Source organism: Harpia harpyja, chromosome 15, assembly GCF_026419915.1.
Source record: "Harpia harpyja isolate bHarHar1 chromosome 15, bHarHar1 primary haplotype, whole genome shotgun sequence".
Taxonomy (NCBI): Eukaryota; Metazoa; Chordata; class Aves; order Accipitriformes; family Accipitridae; genus Harpia; species Harpia harpyja.
The window spans coordinates 5,571,944-5,593,789 of NC_068954.1; the positions used below are offsets into that span (position 1 = coordinate 5,571,944).

At 41.0% G+C, this 21,846-nt stretch overlaps 1 protein-coding gene across 1 annotated transcript; it reads left to right on the forward strand.

The window, feature by feature from the left end:
* Nucleotides 1-1,722: 1,722 nt before the first annotated feature.
* On the forward strand, nt 1,723-11,558 carry LOC128152186 (cytochrome P450 2K6-like). Its single transcript, XM_052810273.1, has 9 exons — nt 1,723-2,156; nt 3,965-4,127; nt 5,843-5,992; nt 6,281-6,441; nt 7,312-7,485; nt 8,105-8,246; nt 8,954-9,138; nt 9,339-9,480; nt 11,236-11,558. The coding sequence occupies exons 1-9, from the start codon at nt 1,971-1,973 to the stop codon at nt 11,421-11,423; spliced, it is 1,491 nt and encodes a 496-aa protein (XP_052666233.1). The 5' UTR covers nt 1,723-1,970; the 3' UTR covers nt 11,424-11,558.
* The last annotated feature ends 10,288 nt before the right edge of the window (nt 11,559-21,846 follow it).

Below are 21,846 nucleotides of genomic sequence, written 5' to 3' on the forward strand. Positions count from 1 at the left end.
CAACGACTGACTCTTTTCTACCTTGTTGGCTAGAAGACATCTTTTGTCCTTTCAAAGCTTTCACACAATCATTTTTGTAAAAACTGAGAAGGCATTTAACAATGTAAATATTGCATATGTAAACATTTTAGAAGTATTTTGTGCATAATTTACAAGGATGAAGTATTGAAGTACTTGAAAAAGATTCCATATGTAGACAGACTGTAAAAATCTTATCCTCAATACATGAAGCTCAGCCCTGAAAATCCTACTGGGGGATTCAAAGGGTCTTTCATTCACCTACAGCTGTAAGGTAATTATTTCACTGATTGTGAGTGTTGACCACAAAGGAATACCTGAGGGAGGAAGTACCACTCACTGTGAGTAAATCTTTCAGAATGATGTCCTCAATACTTACCTTTAGTTCTGGAAGAACAGACAGTGAGGTGGATTGAAAACTTGCTGAAAAGCCAGGCCCAGAGGCTGGTGATCAGGGGTGTGAAGGCCAGTAACTAGTGGGGTACCCCAGGGGTCAGTACTGGGTCCAGTCCTGTTTAATGTCTTCATTAATGATCTAGATGATGGGGCAGAGTGTACCCTCAGCAAGTTTGCTGATGACACCAAACTGGGAGGGGTAGCTGAAACACCAGAAGGTTGTGCCACCACTTAGAGGCACCTCAATAGGCTGGAGAAATGGACTGACAGGAACCTCATGAAGTTCAGCTGGGAGAAGTGCAACGTCCTGCACCTTGGAGGAACAACCTCAGGCACCAGGACATGCTGGGGGCCACCCACGTGGAAAGCAGCTTGACAGAAAAAGACCTGGGGGTGCTGGTGGGCACCAAGTTGAACATGAGGCAACAATGTGCCATTGCCACAAAGAAGACTATTGGTATCCTAGACTGCATTAGGAGGAGTGTTGCCAGCAGGTCAAGGGAGGTTATCCTTCCCCTCGACTCAGCACTGGTGAGGCCATACCTGGAGTGCTGGGATCCCCAGTACAAAAGAGATATAGACATACTGGAGAGAATCCAGCAAAGGGTCACAAAGACGCTGAAGGAACCGGAGCATCTCTTATATGAGGAAACACTGACAGAGCTGGGACTGTTTAGAGGAGAGAAGGCTCAGGGGGATCTTATCAGTGTGTATAAACACCTGGAGGAGGGGTACAAAGAAGACAGAGCCAGGCTCTTTTCAGTGGTGTCCAGTGACAGGACAAGAGGGAAAGGCCACAAACTGAAACAGGTTCCCTCTGAAGATCAGAAAACACTTTCTTACTGTGAGAGTGACCAAGAACTGGCACAGGTTGCCCAGGGAGGTTGTGGAGTCTCCATCCTTGGAGATACTCACAAGCTGTCTAGACATAGTCTAGGACAACTGGCTCTCGGTGGCCCTGCTGGAGCAGGGGGGTTGGACCAGATGACTTCCACAGTTTCCTTCTGGCCTCAGGCATTCTGTGATTCTGTGATTTGAAATTCCCAATGAATTCAATGGAAGCAAAGTTATACCAATTCCTAAGCACTTAAAAAAACAAAAAATCTCTGTGCACTAATCACTTGGGCATTGGCATTCTGATTTCAGTTCTCAGGGTATCAAGGCTGTGCCTGTACTAATGACGAAAATATAACTAATCAGTAACCTGAAGAAAATGCAGAGTTTATGACTTTTATACCAAACACAAGGTTGATGACCGGTGGTTCTCCACGTTCTTGGAATTTCATGCTTGGACAGTGAGCTACACGCTCACCCAGGCACACACACTTAGCTAGCAAACATTTATCTGCCTCTGTACTGTACTGAGGATTCATTAGCAAGCGCGGGGGAAGAGAACAAAACCAATCACCAACTGCAAGAAAAACATACCCTTCACTGGGAAAGAGGTTTATGGACTAGTACAAGCGTCTCTCACAGGAAATTTTTGCAGGAGGACAGAGATCCAGAGTCCACATTTTCCCTTTTCTCTTCTGTAGCAAATACTTGGCTAAATAGAGATGGACTGGAGCAGCTGCACTTCCCTTGGTTTAGTGTTCATCCTGACTTTTCTATCCATTTTGAAAATGAGAGGTTTCTGGAATAACCACCAGGGAAAGAATTTTCCCCCAGGACCAAGAGCATTACCTATCATTGGAAATCTGCACCTCTTTGATTTGAAAAGACCCTACAGGACTTATCTACAGGTAGTCATTATCTTTTCTATTTGCCCCATAATTGCACATATCACCAAGCCCCATAGTCCAAGGTGTCAGAGAGTTTCTCCTATTGCACTCAACGTGTTGCATCCACAGACGATCCTTAGCAAGGGACAGGAGACTGTTATTTGAGCAGAAAACTTTGAATGTAGCGAGATTTGTTCTTTACTGCAATACTTTCTCTGTGCAACTTCATGCATCTAGGTTTCAGCCTTCAACAACTCTTAAAACTAATAACAAGTGCTCTCCTAATTTCTGTGGTAATTTTGAGGAAAAGGTAACTGAATAAGGAGTGACTTTGCTATGTGGTCTAACTCCCTCCACCTTCCACTGACTGATGCGACTGCAGCTTCCTGCCTTCACTGATTTAGCAACGCTTCTCATCTCCCTTTCTTCCTTTCTTCCCCAAAAGCTGAAGACAACTATATACTCTTAATATTCAGGGCCAACAGTTGCCAGAATATACAGCAAAGATCTAAGCAAATCAAAGTAATAAATCTTCCGGTTTTCCTCTAGTGCTTTCTTTACCTAGTTTATTGTAGGACTTTCCTGATTTTGAGTTGAAGACTTCTATGAGCCTGCTCCTTAGAGTTTTTTCTACTTAGACATTGAAATTGCATATCCTCATTGCTGATGATTTTTAAAAGGGGTATTTGCACCTATATGTCTGTATGTATGTTACATCCACAAATCAAAAGACTGCTCAGATGGAATGTCTGGAAAATCACCTTAGCTATCCAATGCAGCCTAACTGTGTTGCCAAAAGCAAGCTGCATCTCTTTTCAGGCCAACAGAAGCAACGTGCCTCTGCTGTAATTCGGTGAATCCATTCTAATGGAGGAGGTTGGTTCTCTGACTCGAGCTTAGTTCAATATTCACACGTACTTAGTGTGTAAATGCAGCTGGAGTCCATATGCTCATCCTGAGCATCACGATTGCAAGCACTGGAGAGTCCTTACTGGAGAACACCCTTTGAAAGATCATATTCTGCCACAGCTACAGCAGTCTGGGATAACAGTATCACCATCAAAGTAGCTACTCTTAATTCAGACGCATGTCGCTGCTGCTATGTTATTTCATATAGTTGGCTGGACTTGCTTACCAGGTGCTGAACATTTTGCATGTCGATGCTAAATAGTTGCCTCCGGTTTCTTTGTGCAAACACACTAGAAAATAAGTGCGGTCAGGAAAACCCCTTCCTACTCCCGGTCAGGAGAATCAAGAACATTGAGTTATATGAAAATAAATCTGCCTGTACAAGCTAAAAAGGTACCAGCTTAGGCCAAAGATTGTCTCTGAGAGAGATTAATGGTGGATGTAGTCGTATATAAAAACTGAGAATTTACCTAATGCTAGATCCAGACCCAGAAACACACTGAGTTTTTTATACAATAACGGTAGCAAAGGTTTAAACAGGTTTAGCCTGTAGACAAAAGAAACACAATAACACAGAGATCAGTGTGAAAACATGAGTCAAAAATTGAATTTAGAGGGGTTCCTGAGGGAAGGCAGAGCTGTCAGTACAATCCTTGACTGACTTGGGGTTTCAGCTGTTAACACTTCTGCTCGGTTAAACACAACGGGACTCCACTCCTGACTGTGCCATTTAGTCATTAGCCATCATAATGTCTGGCATGTTCATGTTATTTAAATCAATTCTCTTTCTCTATACTTAGGAAAACATTTAACATTTTAGTAACTTAGAGGCAGGACAGGAAAATAAGCAGCACTGAAAGGGTGGTGAATTTCTTTGTAAGCTATAAAAGCTGTGAACCACTGTTATCTACTTCTGACAGCTGTCAAAATTATATGGTCCAGTCTTCAGTGTTCAGATGGGGCTAAGGAAAATCGTAGTGATTTCTGGGTATGAGACAGTGAAGGAAGCTCTCGTAAACCAGGCAGATGCGTTTGCAGAAAGACCTAAAATCCCAATCTTTCAAGATTTGACTGGAGGATATGGTAAGTTTGTTTTATTTCTCCTTATCAGCTATTCAGAAAGTTTTTTCCTACAGACAGAGCAGAAGCTGGCACATCACTTTGAATCAGAGACCTGTCATGGTTTAACCCCAGCCAGCAACTAAGCACCACGCAGCCGCTCACTCACTTCCCCCCACCCAGTAGGATGGGGGAGAGCATCGGAAAAAAGTAAAACTCTTGGGTTGAGATAAGAACAGTTTAATAGAACAGAAAGGAAGAAACTAATAATGATAGTAATAGCAATAATACCATGACAATAATACATTATTGTCATATACAATTGGAATTACAAAACAAGTGATGCACAATGCAATTGCTCACCACTTGCTGACCGATGCCCAGTTAGTTCCTGAGGGGTGATTCCCCCCAGTTCCACTCCCTCCAGTTTATATACTGGGCATGACGTCACATGATATGGAATACTCCATTGGCCAGTTTGGGTCAGCTGTCCTGGCTGTGTCCCCTCCCAACTTCTTGTGCCCCTCCAGCCTTCTTGCTGGCTGGGCATCAGAAGCTGAAAAATCCTGGACTTGGTATAAACACTACTGAGCAACAACTGAAAACATCAGTGTGTTATCAACATTCTTCTCATACTGAACCCAAACCACAACACTATGCCAGCTACTAGAAAGAAAATTAACTCTATCCCAGCCGAAACCAGGACAGACCATACAAGGCATTGGAAATAGGAAGCAATTTCATTGACTTCAGTGCATTTATTCAAATTTGAAAGTACTGACAGTGACAACAAAACAACTGTAACTCTAACAATAACAACAACAACAGATAAGAGATAGTGTCACATTTTCAGGCTCTAGAACAGGGGCATGCATGCCAGGGAAGGCATTTCTAGCTCTTGTGGTATGGTTCTGGACTTCTGGTGTTTTGAGCTTACCATAGAACCTCCTTTTCCTGAAATGACTATTATACCGATGCTTCTCATTTCAAGTGGTGAATACTGCTTTTAAAATCTGAATGTGACAATGGAATGGAACACATACAGAATTGGGCATTTATTTTAATAAGGGAAATACTGTATACTGAGCTGGGTTCCAAATGAGAGTTTCACACCCAAACTTCATTCATGAAACTCATGAAAGTTTCATATTTACACCTCCAAAGACCCTTGGACAAATTCAGCAATAATTCTGTGAACATTTTAACAGTTGCATCTTTTGATCACATTATTGCCTCTAAACTTTCTTTACATCTTATTTTTTCTCCTTGAAAAGAATATAACTGAAGTCGTTAGTTACATGGTGTAACAATTTCAGTGAAAAACCGATTGAAGAGGTTTTAAGATGCTACCTAAATTTTAAAGACATTTGTGCCCAGTCAGGTTTCTCCTGCAATCATCAGAGACTTGAGATCTCAGTTCAATTCCACTTCCAAAGTACAATGATCAGCGGTTTGAATTTCCAATGCCCTTTCTTTCAGTGACAAGTGTCTCTCAGAGATATATATTCTTCTTAAGATTTGATTAAATACCTCTTAAATAGTTTACACTCCTTTTTTTTTTTTATGCAATAAACCTATTGTTGAGGCCTGAAAAAACTTAAGGGAAAGTTGTTTTTTTTCCCCAGCCAGATGTAATTTAGCTTGTTTTAAAAGTGACTGCTACTAAATATTTACATTATTTTCCTACAAATTAGTTACTTAAAATCTTCTGCCACCTTGAAATGGTCTCTGTGTGTCAGGGATTGTTTTTGCTCATGGTGAAAACTGGAAGGTGATGCGAAGATTTACTCTCACAACCTTACGAGACTTTGGAATGGGAAAAAAGGCCATTGAGGACTGCATTGTGGAGGAGTACGGGTATCTGGCAGACAGCATTGTGGCACAAGAAGGTGGGTAGATGATTCATTCTTCAAACTTCTAAGGATTTGTTCAAGTACCCAGACGCTTGCCAGTAACCTTCTCAAGTTCAGATCTTTTTAAGAAATGTACTTCAGGCTGAATCGATTTGATGAATTTGGCTCCTCTGGCATTTTTGTGTCTTGGCATGGTATTCTAACATTGAATAATAATCAATAATAGCAATCAATCATAACAAATAGCAATAATTACTATTAAATTTACATTTCCAAACTACATCTTTTTCCACAATGTAATATATTCTTTTGTTCCTTGTATAGGAAAGCCCTTTGATGGTAGTAAAATGATTAACGCAGCAGTTGCTAACATAATTGTGTCAATATTACTTGGAAAACGATTTGATTGTAAAGACTCCAGATTTGTGAGACTTATACATTTGACCAAAGAAAACGTGAGGCTTGCTGGGAAACCTTTGGTTACGGTAATGATAAACATTTTTATGTTGCTGTTCCACTGGATGCTACAGGAACATAGTAATACTGGTAGTCAATTGTTTCTATTAAACAGAAAAATCTGAGACTCTGAGATATAATAGGTTTACAAGCACTTTCTGGGACAAAACAAAGCTTGAGAGACAGTCTGGGAATCTTGAAGCTAACAATCAAACTCCCAGTCTTTCAAAAACATGCTTAAGCTATAGCTTGAAGAGTGCTAAATCTGGACTGGAAAAAATCAGATCATGTAGCGCATGAACAGCAAGCTCAGCATTCCCCCCAAAAATGGTTCACACACATAAAGTGACCTGGCATAACAGTACACTCTCAGAACACAGGGCAGGGAGAAGCTATAGAGTATGTGGTCTATCTGTACAAGGAGCCCTGATGATACAAAATCTATTTTCCCACACTTCTAGTACACTGAAATATCTCAATGAGTAATAAATACTCTCTGATCCTTGCATGCAATGCTGCTGCACAGCAGATTCACTTCTGTTCCTTTAGGCTTTGAAACAGAAAAAAAAAAGTTAGCGGAAAAACTGGCTGAAACAATAAAAGAAGTTGCTGGCCAACATTTCCATCTCCCTGGTGGCAAGTTGCAGGTGTTTCAGTCTGACATCTACACTTCTCCTGCAAAATAGTAACTTGGGGCTGAGAGTTTTCCATGTATTCAGTGTTCCTTGATGGATTTTCTACCATTAATTCATCCAGTCACTTTTTCATGTTCTAAAGAACAAAATATTAATGTCACGTCTTTGCCTTTATGTCTGCAAAATGGGCACAATATTATTAATTTGTTTCTGTAGCGTTTTCAGACCTCTGGCTGGTAAATTCTCTCTAATCCACTCTTGTAGCTGTACAACACCTTCCCACAACTTGGATTCCTCCTAAGGGCTAACAAGATTCTTCTCCAACACAGAGATGAATTCCACGCTTATCTACAAGTTACTTTTGTAGAACATCTCAAAACCCTGGACAAAAATGATCAAAGAAATTTTATTGATGCATTCCTGGTTAAACAGCAGGAGGTAACTGAATCATTTCTTATTTATTCCAACTTTTATGGTTATGTGAAGAAATTTACAATCTGCTTTCAGTCTATATAATTATAGCTATATTTCTTTAGGGAATCTATCTTTGACAAAACACAAATAACGAACTGGTAGAGTTGAACAGATATTTCACTCTGTTGCAGTTCCAACCCCTTTTAATCAGCAAACATTTATCCTTATTTATGCTTTTCTTCAGACTGTATCAATATATTATTAACAGAGGCTGCATCTTTTTATCTGCTCGCTCTGTTGTCCTAGCCCTTCCGGCTCTTTCAAAACCATAATGCATTACAGAACAAAAGCGCTACCTGGGCTTTACTGGGATCCTTATTCGGGGTCTCTGAAATATCTGGGTTACCTTCTTCGTAGAGAAAACAGCTCTCTTTGCAGCTGGCCCCAGTAAACGCAGAGATCATGCAAAACATAAAACCTATGCCAACACTATTCTCCAGGTACAAGCCCAAAGCTGCTCTTTGTCTTTCACACTTTTGTAAAATACAGGATTTATTTCTTAGTAAATGTTTAGCTAAGTAAATTGCATTTTCACATGGAAAGCCTTATGTTTTCATCCTTTTATCTCAACCACTTCTTTCAGGAGAAATCCACTACCAATGGCTATTTCCATAATGGCAACTTGCTAAGCTTGATAAGCAATTTGTTTACTGCTGGTATCGAGACAATTTCCACCACACTAAACTGGGGCTTTCTGCTGATGCTAAAGTACCCTGAAATTCAGAGTAAGTGGTTTTATGACAGATGCTGTTACACTCAATGCATTAGGAACTGAACAGGAACCTGGAGGGTCAACATATCTGTTAATACACTAAGTTACAAAAAGCCAAGATTTCCAACTAATTGTTGTCTAGGTATCGCTGTGCCCTGTGGTTCAGGCCCAGTGAGGGGCACACTAGTCAGCCTACCAGTAGATTATAAAGAGAGTTCATAGGGGCCAGGTCCTTTGCTCAGTAAAATCTCATTAATTAAAGAGAGAGCTGTCCTGTGTTGGCCGACGAAAATGTTCCAGGTTTCCCTCAGAAACAGGCTGTTGATAAACCAAAGGCCTGTGCAGATGTTAAAGGGACTGTACTGAGGCTTTAAATACCTGAGAAGATTCAGGGAATTGCTCTTTGTCTGACATCTCCACTCCAATTTATGGCACAGCATTGTTAGGAGTCAAGTGGGGTTTTTGAGAAACCTTTTGGTCAGAGCAAGCAACTTTAGGCAGAAGAGAGGGCAGAAAAATACAAGTCTTTAGGTTTCTTGTTGGTAAAGGAATAAACAGTGTAGTTCTGTCCACCTCCCATTATTTCTGAAAGGAAAAAAAGATTTTGGGAGAATTTATGGTTTTCACTCAAGGTCTTTTATACTTTACATCAGTAAAGGACAGTATGTCTCAGGGATGAATGAGTCCTTGTCTCTTTCTTATAGTCGATTCTTTCCTCAGGAAAGGTCCAAGAAGAGATAGAGCAAGTGATAGGGTCAAACCCCCCACAGATCAAGCATCGAACTCAGATGCCATATACAGATGCTGTCATCCATGAAATTCAGAGGTTTGCTAATATCCTGCCATTGGATTTGCCTCATGAGACTGCTGCAGATGTCACTCTCAAAGGCTATTTCATTCCCAAGGTGAGATGCCTACAGGATTGTTTCTTTTAACATTTCTTTTTTCTCAGACCTGGTTAATGAGATAAACATGAAGTGTCTAATGAAGTCGCATAACAGCAGTCAGAATAATCTCTTCCTCCAGGCTGACAATCTTGAAGTCTTATTGCCATTACTGCCACCACAATATTTGTCCACGGATTAATTCTAGTCTTACTTTGCAGGGAACCTACATCATCCCTTTATTGGCCTCTGTCCTGCAAGACAAATCGCAATGGGAGAAACCAGACATGTTCTATCCTGAGCACTTTCTTGACGCCAATGGAAAATTTGTGAAGAAAGATGCTTTCATGCCTTTTTCAGCAGGTGCCTTCTCTTTTCCATGTACTGCTGTTGCAAGAACAGATCTTAGACAAGAACTACTTGTACCAGTGTTTTTTTGTTACTGAAGCCTGGCCTCCACCCTGTCTTTTTCATGAGACCATTTCACAATCCATAGTTCACAGATTTCTCAGGACACACCTCTCATAACAGAGAGTACTCACAAATGTCTGCTAATTCTTCCAGCCTCTGGATGTTATTGGTTTCTCAGTTAGCATTCAATGATTATAAACAAGAATTTGTAGTGCCTTCTTAAATATGAGGGAGGTTTTCAGCAAATTCCGTGATGGTTTGGATAACACATTTCTGCATTACAATCTGTAGCCCGCAACTGTTCTATGGCCTGGGCTTCTTTGTCTGTGACTCTTACCATACCCAGCTGCACTGACTATGACCACACACAAAGCACACAGGAAAGGGCTTCTGTGTCTTTCCTGGGGAACTATGTTTCATTTTTGCACGTCCCTTCTAAAAAGTCACAAATAATGTTGGTTGGGATCAAGACTTCATATACTGTGCCAACAAAGAGGAGTCGCCTTATATAAAAACCCAAATTCTGTGTAAAATCCAAGGACAGAAAGGGGTTGCCTTTTGAGTCTTCCACAGAGCCTAAGCTTACACACCTGCACCGTTTGCCAAAGGATGGGAGATTCCGACCCCCGTGATGACTGTTCCTTCTCTGGCATTTCTCCTGCTTTGCAGGAGCAATTGCCATTGCTCAATTAAGTTCCCATACATCAGTCTCTGGCTAACTTGTCTATCATATCCACAACACCGCATTTTTTTATAGACCTTATTTGTGTTTTTTTAATTCTGCATGATATTTGACACTCACCATCCAACATATGGAAAACCATTTTTTTTTTTCATAGGAGGACTTACGATACTTCCAGTTCACAGGCCTTCTTTTTCAGATTTAAGTCTAGATGTCCTAGCTGAAAGCATATCCAGGGAGTGTCAGGTCTGGGCATTCCCTGGAGGGCTTATTTCATCCACAGACATGCAATAGCTCTTCATTTTCCACTTCTGTCATACAAGGGAGTTAAAATCAAATCTTAGTTGAGGTTTTTGTTAGTTCTGGCCTTGAATCATCATGCTCTGATTAAGGCAGATTATAAGATGCTGGATTTGACCAGGACTGAGAAAAATTTATATTCACAGCGCTTTTGAAGAAAGGCTTATATTAGGGGCTCCACAGAATACATCCACCACCTTCCTCCTCAGTCCCACTCTAGCCAACATTTGTGAGTCTCCAAAGTCTTTTCTGACAAATTTTAATATAAAAAATTCCCTGTGACTAGACTAATAGAGCCAAAGTCTAGACTAAACCAGCCAAAGTTGGTCTGGGACCCAAAAATTGAACCAAGTAGAGGAAAAATCTGAAAACAAAGAAAAATACAAATTTTCTTGAAAACTGCAATTCAGAAATTCAGACTGCATTTCCATACATTTCTCCCCAAATGCATGCATTTAGACAAAGGAAAAGAAAAAAATTACCAGGTGGCTTTGTTATCATACCTCTGAAGACCAAGTATCCGCTCTCTCAGATGATTCTTGTACTCAACAGACTTTTAAGAGCTACTGTATTCTTTATTTATAGCTAGGATATGACATTTCAAATGTTCTGGATTCCCACTGATCTTCCTCAGAATAAGAGCTGCTCAGAGATTTTTATTTCTTCCAACTATTGAAGAAGCAGTTCCCACTGACTCTTTATGGCCTTTCTGCATTTTGTTTCAGGGAGGAGGATCTGCGCTGGTGAGACTCTTGCAAAAATGGAGCTCTTCCTCTTCTTCACCAGTCTCCTGCAGAAGTTCACCTTCCACCCTCCCCCTGGAGTTTCTATCTCAGACCTGGACCTCAGCCCTGCTATTTCATTTAACATCAGCCCCAAACCCTATAAAATGTGTGCTGTAACACGTTCTTAGAGCTCTAATCAGCACCAGTTTGTTTAAAAAAATGTTTAAATTACTTTTTCATGATATCTGCCTTCTTAATTCATTGTCCAAAATGATTCACAACATTACATCTTAATGAAGGTTTCCAGCACTTCTAAACCAAAATGGTGTTCTTTTTTTATTTATTTATTGGGGGAGGGCAGAAGTGGACTAGAAGTGTGGACTAATTGATGACTCATGGATCAATCTGGGCTAAATAATACAGACCCTCAACTTTCATATTTTTACTTCAGTTTTCATTTGGTAACGTGTGTTTGTTGAAAGCATATCACCCAGAAATGCTCTCGAGTCCAGGTTTCTCCAAAGAGACATATGGACCATGAAGCTGTGCTTAGCTTGTACTATCCTGCTTAAAGATAAGCCTTGCAGAGCCTCCGTAGTGAATGCGGGATGTTCAGAGCTTCAGGTCTTCAGAACAGAAGGGCTGTTTGGTCTTGGCAGGCAGATGGGTTTGAAGCTGGGTTGGATATACCAATGTTCCCCAATACCTCATTGCGGTTTCTCCCCTTGGCTCTTCTCCCTAATTCTTCTGCTCTTCAGGAGCATTCAGTCCCTGCCTCTGCCTGGGCAGTAATCAGTACTGACCGCCTTTGGTATGCTTTAAAGCTCAGCTTTTCTTAGGTTGGCTATTTTACTTGGCACTGGAAGGACAATATTCCCTGCTCTGCCATTTCTCCTGAGAATGGGCCTTGAAGCAAGACACTCATTCCTTCTCCTTGAAGGAGACACTCCTCTGAACATTCCCTTTCGTTTGATCTCGTTCCCTTGGTTTGGGGGGGGTTCATATCAACATTTCTCCATATGCCTTTGTCTCCTTACCCAAACAAGATTCTGATCATTAGGCTGTAAACAATTCAATAATTATGAAAAGATTCAATCCACTTTAAAGTTGATATACCAAGCACAGTTCAATTGCTTTATCCCCAAGTCTCTAGAACCATTTTAGATGCCCTCAGATCTTTTGCTTGGCCTTCAGCTGCCAGGCTGGGGGGGCAGATCCTGTGCCATATAAGCCCTGTGTGCATGTTTCAGGTAATATAGATACTTCAAACATCTATGAGTGTTCAAATGTAGACTACGAGATAGAGACAAATGATTAAAGACTCAAAAGTGAAAATAATATGAGAATCCAAAAACTGCATGAGTGGTTGCATCATTTTTATTTTCAGGAGCAAATTTGCCCTCTTCTTTAATTTGTCTAATGTAATAATTTCCTTGTAATTTTAAGGAAAATTTTTACAAAGGAGTAGTAAACTTCTCATTTAGATCTGTTTATTTTAGTTTCTGGATTCACAAAGGCTGAGGTTTTTATTTGTTTCCAAATTTCAGGAGGCAAAAAACTTTTTAATCTCGTGTCTCTCCTACTTTCCAACCCAGGTTGCAGAGCAGGTGCAGGTGAAAACCTTGCCAATGTGGAGCTCTTCCTGTTCTTTACAAGATTCCTGCAAAAAGTTCATGTTTTTTCCTGCCCCTGGAGTATCCATTTCAGGTGTGAACACAATAAGGTGCACTAGCCTTTCAGTAGACATTTTAGGATCTGGACTATGATTTGATAGTCTTTTTTTGCTAATACATAATTCTACAGACTCCTGTGACCACAGAGGATTATACAGGTGTAATGGTGGCAGGAGTCTATTTTTTCTCCACTTTTTGTGAGCGTTTGCAGATATCTCCAAAGCCATCCTTCAGCCTGGCCATTTTAAACAACACACAGTTGTCTCCACTCCAGCAGAGGACAGACCAGAAAAGCAATGCAGAAGAATGGTCAAACTTACTAGATACAATAGGAGAATACTCCTACATATCTTCATGGTGCTCATTGAGCTGTATATCCTCATATTATTCTCCTCTCTGAAGCGCCGACTGTGCTAACCGTACATCCTCATTATTGGGTACCATTTTGCATCTCAAGGGGAACAACTTTAGTAAATCAGAGCTGCTGCACTGGAAGTTGTAGTCCTCCAGATCCTCACAGCCTCTGTTGTTATTTAGTCCAGGGTTCCTGTGAGAAAAACTAATGTAACTTACAGGACATTTCCATTGCAATCTTATGTATGTCTGTCTTCTGAGCTATGTTTGCACTTGGAGAAGGTGATGTTTTTCATCAGTTAGCTGATATCTGTGAAAAATTACAATTTAATTGGCTTCACCAGGAATAAAAATATTTTTTCCATTCTCTGCCCCTGAATTTTAAATGTTAAAAACACTTATGAAAATATGGGGGAGTTCCACTGAAGGCAAGGCTTGAATAAGAGAATCACTGTAGAAAAGGTGTTGGAAGCTGGTGATCACACTTCATTTTCTGAAGCTGTTCTTTCTCATATCATCAAAGTACTCAAAACAAATCAAATGTTTGCATTTCTTGCTCTTATTAACCTTTAATCAAATCGTATTTATCCCAGTAATATCAGAAATCTAATGTAACATGAAGTCTTGCATTTGTGTTACAAAAAAAGACTCTGAAGCCATAGAAAGAACGTGATAACTGAAAGCATGATCACAGTGCATGAAGAGGTGGGAGTTGATACAATTGCAGTGTTTTCCTGAGAGAGTTTCTCTTTGTACGAAACAGCTAATCTTATCTAACCACCTTTGTACATATTGATTTACATGACCTCCATTAACCTACTATCTGAGGTTTTTCCAAGTATTTATCTTCAAAGATAGAACCAGATTAAAATGGATTTTTTAGTCTCTTTCCAGTTCTAACATTTCAGAAAAAAACCACTCAATTTAAACACTGCTTTTCACTTGAAGGTTTGGAGACAGAATTATGAGAAGAAATTATTTTTTCATGAGCAAAACAGGCCCCTGTTATTTTCACTACTTCTTGTCAGCAGTTGCCACCAGCCCTGGAGAGGCTAAACCTCCATTTCTAGGTCTTTACTAATTCAGAAGAGGGTGAACGTCATCTGCAAGATGGCAATGCCAGATTGTGCATGAGTTACAGCACAGTTGCTCGATGTTTGCAAGATCACCAGGATGAACAACATCACGGAGGCTGTAAGTCCTCCAGGTGGGACCCACACACTTCAGAAGGCGGCAGAACCCAGTCGTACTAGAAACAGGACATTCATTCACATCTAATATTCGCCAAAAAGGCCCGCAGTTATAATCACAAGAGTACTTAGTCTGTTGGTCTGCCCAGTTGCCTCGGACAGTTTGGGGACACTGCTGTGAGACACACCAGCTGACTGACTGCAGCTCACCCTGAAAAGAAACAGAAACTCTCCCTCCACCACATGACACTTGCATCTTTAGAGTGGCAATTTCTTCTTTAATTGTTATTTCTCTCTCATTTCCCTGCTATTTTCTGTTGACCTTCTTCCAGTGATGGAATGCTACAAGTCAAACAGCCCTGAAAATTTATTTCACAAATATACATGTATCTGCCACAGCCTACCATATGCAAAGAAATAGCACTTGTGTACTTGTTACAGCAGATCCCTTCTCAGAAAAACCTGAAGCCAAGTTGACCTGAGTCCAGAGGGTCATTAGGATTTTTCCTGAATATTCCATAACTGGATAACCTCAGTAAACAAAGCATGCACTCATGGCAAAATAGCCGGTGCTTTTGTAATAAACCTTCCGACTTGCTATTAAACATTGCATAAACACTGTCTGCAAGTTCCAGCTGGCAGAGGGCTCCCACCTGGCGACAGTATAAGGAAGTTAAAATTGACTGAGAGCTAAAATAGCCCGAGGTCGATACCGTTTCAAGCTTCCATGTCTGCTCTCTCCCCGTAGGCAGCATGGGAGCAGAGCGGTGCTGTTGGTTCAGGCCCAGCACCCTCAGGGTGCCACCCAGACACATCAGGGCTCATCAGCTGAGTGCTGGTGTAAAGAATATCGTTGTTTACTGAGTGATCACTACGACGTGTGTAGGGGACCCTTCCCTCCCCAAGCATGATGACGGTCACCTCTTTTCTATGTGCTTATTGCTTGTCCCGACTCTTTTATTGACTATGAAAAATATAAAGTTTCTGGAATAGACATTGCAGAGAGAATTTCCCCCAAACCAAAGTCTTTACACATCGTTGGAAACCTGCTTATTACAGATTGGAAGCAGCCTTCCCAGATATTGCTTCTGTAAATCTTATTTTTCTTCCTACTGTCCCACCATGCAGCCAGAGTATTCGTGGTGGTGCTCTCTGTCTAGACTTCAACCCAGGTGCAGAATGACATTATTAAACCAAACTCCACCTAAAAGTGCAATAGGAGGAAAACTTCAAATACTACATAATTCATTCTTTTTACTGTAGGTGCCCTTTTATCACATCACCATATAATTTCCTATTTCTCTCAAAAATTTTTTTGGCAGTTAAAAGGGATTACCCCAGTTATGAAGAATTCTTATCATTTTGGGACTAATATACAAAGCACGACCAGAAAAGAAGAGGTTATGGAGAGGCACAAGCTCATGCATGCCTCTGTGAGCATCCACTGCAAGGACATCAGAATGCCTGGACTGTGGCCACAGCCTGCTCCAGTACTGAATCTGTAGACCCCAGTATGCTACTTTTTTTTTCTTAAAGGAAAAGCCACCTTCTCTTCACATAGCAGATGGCTCCTCACACTCTTCCATTAACTGGCAATACTTCTAGGAGTAGATGGAGAAGATAAATCCACTTCCATGAGAATTTCAAGTTCTTCCCATCAACACCTTTCTGAAGGCAAGAAGATAGAAGCAGCAAAGCTCGTATCAGTGCTTCAGTGAGCTCCCTGCACTGGCTATACATTGAGGGTTTTCAACTGAAAAGTCAACAGTCTTGTCTGAACTCACCCTGCTCTTTCCTCCGGGACCTTTATTTGCCTAGGCAGCCTGAAATTCTGCCTTTCATACTGCAGGATCCTATGTTGCATGACCACCTCAGGCTCTCTGCTGAGGTATCTCTGTTTATCAAATGGTTATCTTCTCTCTTCAAACCAAACAACCACTGGATGTTGTTACCTGGAAATTATTCTCCCTCTTGATATATGTAGGATCTCCACAGCTTCTGTAAAAATGGTCTAATTGGGCTGAATGTGATAGAATCTAGAGGTAGACATCTGGCCCTATCGAAGGCAATGGCAGAATTTACCTGGACTTGAGAAAGACAAGGATTATAATCTTGATATATTCAGTTATCCTAAAATACTAGGCTGCCTTAAACCCACACTGGCCTTTGAATCAGGAGTGTATACATCTGTGTGCCTGCTCACACACTAACAAAGCACTATTGTCTCCTGCAAGTCTCACTTTTCTATGGTCTTATAGAAATTCTCTGTCGTATGCCAATAGCTCCCTCCTGCCAGGAATCCCTGCTTTGCTCAAAAAATATATTCAGTTTTTTAAAATTGATGAAGTAGAACCATAGCTTGGTTTTCTGAAACCAAATTTGCCAGCCCTGTATGAGCGATTCAGATACATATACTGTCTTTCAAATGGCAGTGCACGTACAAGTGACATTCTTATATTTAATGCAGTATGAAACTCAGAAAGCTAAAATAATAATGAAATATTTGAGTATTAGTGAAATTAAATGTCTCAATCCACCTTTTTGCCCTGCTTTTAGAGAATTTTTATAATGTTTTAGTCCAGAACCTGCTGATAATTCAAAATCCTTTGTGCCCTAAAAGGACATGTGCCTCCTGCTGTGCTCCAGGCATAGATTTAGCAAGGGGAGGTGCCTTCCATTAGTACCATGCTGTCAGGTACACTCTGCAAATCAAGTTACCCTGGAATTAGCCCATGAATTTGTCGAGCATCACCTCCTTGCCAACCTGCAGGCATCCAGCCCTGTATCACTCTGGCCCTTCCAAAGGTCTTTGTACACAAACTATTTACCTTTCTCACTCACCTGGGCCGTTGTTAGTTAACCCATTAGATCACACTGTTAGCGATGCCAAAGTATGCAAGGAAGAATCCTAGCAAGCCAACCAGTTAGGTACTATGTGCAGCTTTGAAACTACACGAAGGCAGAACTTGTATTCTTTGAATTTTTAGCAGCTTGACAGCTGCTGTTCAGAGGCTCCCTGGCAGTTGTTTGGCCAGCAATATGCCACTGCTATGCTTCTAGTCCACATCGTCTGAATCAAAGGAGATCTGAGTGACAGTGTTGACATAAGTCTAGCCAGCAGCTTAGAGGACAGGCAAACCTTGGAGGAAGCAACAGTCTCTTGGGTATTACCAATCTACTTTTTTACTTGAATCTGTATAGAACGCACTTTTTCCTCTCTTGCTTTCTGTAACACACCTCCTGGGCACATGCTCTCTGCATTAAACCTTCACAGCAATGGAGCCAATTACTTAGCTTTCATATAGGACTAAGGACACCCTTGCTGTCAGTACCAGGAGAAATAGATAGAAAATATAACGAACAGGCCCATGTTTCTTCCCCCAGTCCCTTCAGAGCCTTTCTGTAGGCTTGGTTCTCTAAGGTCCTTCCCCTGAAGCTCGTGGCTCATTTTCTCAAGTAGAGAGACCGACCTAACCTTGTTTCTCCAACAGACCAGCCCCTCAAATCTTCTTTCCCTTCCCCCCATGGCTTGCCTCTCTCTTTCTCTCTTTGGCTCTGTTGCCCAGACAAATTCAGGAATGACTCTGCACAGCTTTACAGGGTCCCCTTCCACCACCTGGACTCTTTGTTCTGCCTTTGTCCTCCACCTTTCTGCTCTCCTTCTTTTGCCAGACAGGACTGCCAAAACTGGTTCTCACTCAGGCTTTAGTTAATCTCCTTGACAAAAGGAACTAGGACTGCTTTTATTCTGGGCCTGACTCCTGGGAGGTGCTGCAATCACGGTCCCTTCCAGTTCAGTATATAAACACAAGTTTAAGGCTAAATCTTAATAGTCCCCATTAAGTATTTAATGACTGACTCATTTCAGGTCTGTGAGGAACCTTACTAGCGCTGCTGGGTACATGTTTGCACAGAGATATCCACAAAATACTAGAGATACACAGCAAATTCACCAAAAAGCCGAACCTGTAGACGCACATCCCCTTCACAGTCGCATCCTGCTTCCAGTCACACCCATTCAAATCCAAAAGGTGAAAATGCGGTGCAAAACTGAAATGCCAATAGATTCACAGGATCACAGGATAATTCAGGTTGGATGGGACCGCAGGAGGCCAAAGGGTCAGCCATGAGTCAGACCAGACTGCTCAGGGCTTTATCCAATCTGATTTTGAATCCAGATGAATCCAAATACAGTTTTGGACATACATAGGTGCAACAGAAAGTACAATACCTCTCCAGGTCAAAGATAAATGCCAAGATGGTATAATAAGCCTCCCACTGTTCTATTTACCAGTGGAGATCTGATTTTGGTACACTTCTCGGGCTGAGATCCAGGCTCTTTAGATGACCTTGCATGGCATGATGCTTGTTGCTCTACTTTGCCATGAGCAGAAGGCGCTGGTGTGGTGTGGTGGAAGTGGTCTCCACAACAGTGACAAAATGCTCACAAGGTAAATTACCACTAGAATACCATCACTGCATTACCCCTTTGCTTTTCTCTGGGGATATATGGGTAAATAGACACTTGTGCCTTAGATAAGAAAGTATCTTCCAGCATCCATGTGATCCACCATCAGTCTCAAGCCCTCCCCTTGTTCCTTGTCTTGTTTCACCAAACTTAAAAATTTTAAAAAATTAGCTTATTCTATGATCACATGGTCATATTTACTTTTCTTGAAGCTTCTACTCCATTTTCTCACCATTAACAGGTGGAAAATTGCCTCTGTGCCACAGCGCATCTATATACATGCAAATATATCTCAAGGCAGCGTTGATACGTGTTTGAATATGCAGCTACTTTTACTTAAGGACAGTTCTTACACCTCTATGCCTGGAAGTAGTTTCAGACTGAAAACAAATATTGCGCTGATAGACCACCTGATCGCTTACCCACTTTCAGTCTTGTAGCTCATCCTTCCAAAGTGCAATGGTAAACTTGAAGTCAGGAGACAATAAAACGCATCCACTTTGTGGTTGCTTCTGCATGGGGAATGATGACAGCCCTTGTCCAGAATCTTAAAACTGTAATTTTATTGATCCAAATTGTTCTAAACTGGTATACTGTTCCTAAAAGCTTTATTCTTTCTTTCTTTTGGGAAGCATGGAAATAAAAGCCAGAGGCAGCCACACCTTCAGAGAAGGAGGAACTTGGTAAGCAAGTGTCAAAAGGCTTGTTCAAGAGCATAGGCTCTAACAAGAACCTTTAATTTTTTCATGAAGACATTTAATCTCTTCGCATTCATACCAGTGAATGGTCTGCTTTGCACATACTTATAATTATCCTTTTTCTTCTCAGTGGTAGTGAAATTAGAGTAGTCAATTCCCATTCTCAGTGCCAAGCTTCATACCATGAGGGAATTAAGAGCCTGAGATGAACTGACACACCTTCTGCCAAAGAGAAAACCAACTCAGCTAAGCAGCCCCAAGCATCATTTTGAGGTGGCAGCCCTGTTCACCCTTTGCCCGACTTCTCAGTTGTCCCTGTCAGTCCAGTTTGATGATGCTAACCCATACTGTCCTTTGGATTTGGACTTGATAACACATAGCACAAGGCAGAAGAGTTAATAGAGAAGGAATGTTGAAGCGTTACGGGAGAGCACATACAGAAAGAGGCTTTATTTGAACATGAGGAAGGGTTGATATGGGATACAGATTGATATTCCTACTACATCTTAAGAAATCTGTGGCTTGGAACTTACCTATCTGAAGCCAAGATTTGTGAAACTGAAGAGTTTCAGATGCTCCCACGTCAAATCACACAAGTTCACAGCTCCACATACAATGATCAACACTTCTCCTGCAAGAGTCTTCTAATCTCATCAGAAACCACAATCTGATTGTTCTGCAACTCTGCCCAAGGGTATCCACCACCAAACAAGATGAGCTAAGACCACCTTCTAAAAGTCTGGATTTATGTTCCTGTTTCACATTTTCCTGTTTACATGTGGATGACAACCCCAAAGTAACAACAGCCAGCCAGCCTATCATAAAGGACCCACTGTCAGGGAAAAAGAAAAAAATAACTATGCCTTGCTTCTGTAACTATCTAGCCCTGTAATGCAGTACCTCCACCGCTAGTGCCAGCTTTGCACTGCATTTACAAGGCCTCAGGATTGAGGCTGATCAGGTGTTCTTTCTGAATGTTTTACTTAGCTGTATAATTTAGCACTTCCTCTAGTTCAGCAGGTGTCCCTGAATAATTATTTTAGCTTTCTTTATATGGTACAATCACAGTTTTATACAGACAGCAGTAACAAGCAGTTATTCTATGTCTAATGAGATATTCATGACAAATATAATGATGCAGTATAGAGAAATACAGGCAGAATATGATAGCAGAGGCCTTGAGAAACAGAGATATGGGATGCGCTGCAGAGAAGTACAGGTATGGGGTGATAAGCAATGGGACACGGGAGAGCGATGAGGATGATAAGAGATGAGGCTTCGCATGGGAGACCCCTCAGCTACCAAGAACTCACCAAGAACCAGCTCAGGAAATACAGACCCAGAGCTGGGCAAAACTGGTTTTAAGAGTAACAAAGAAATAGCATTTAACATACATAAAAGGCATTCTACCTCCTGCCCCAAGGAGCGCTTCCTCTTTGCATATAAATGCTATTTTGAGCATAACACATTGCAATCTAAAACAACTAGATTTGGAAGGAAGGGAAGAGACCACAAATCTCAATTCCAGGAGCTGACCACGTAGGAATTGCAAAAGGTCTTGCGATTACAGCCTGTCTTGGGGAAACACAGGAAATGCTGCAAATAGCTGAGAAAAGAATTCATCCTACTTCAGTACCCTGTCTTTCAGAGTATCAGCATGTATGACCAAAAGCACATCAACAATGTATCACTACCTTGACCAAACCATTTCATTGTCTCTGATGGGTACATGCTTCATCTATTCGTTTACTTCTTCTTCACACCTATTCGTACACTTTGGCTTACACGGAATCTTTTGGCACTGTTACACAGAGTACCTGACTTTAAGAACTTGCTGTCTAGCCACAAAACTGGCTACTCCCTCATTCCTATGTTGTAAAAAGTAGTGAGTAACCAGTCCCTACTCAATACTTTCATAAAATGCTTATTTCCTTCTTCAGTTACTGCTATTGCAACTTTCCTTGTATGGAAGCTATATCATATCTATGACTCGTACTTGCTGCCCTTCTCCACACTTTTTATTTTTAAAAAAAAGAAAGTTTGTGGTTCATGAAGCTCAAAACCCACACAGTAAATTGCTCACCCTTAAGGAAAGAAAAGGAATGTATCTTTACTTAATGAAAGCGAAAAAAAAAAAAAAATCTTTACTTAACAAAAACTAGATAGCTGGCATGCAGGAAAATCATTAACCCATAATCTGGATTAAATTACTTTGGGGTATTGATTAT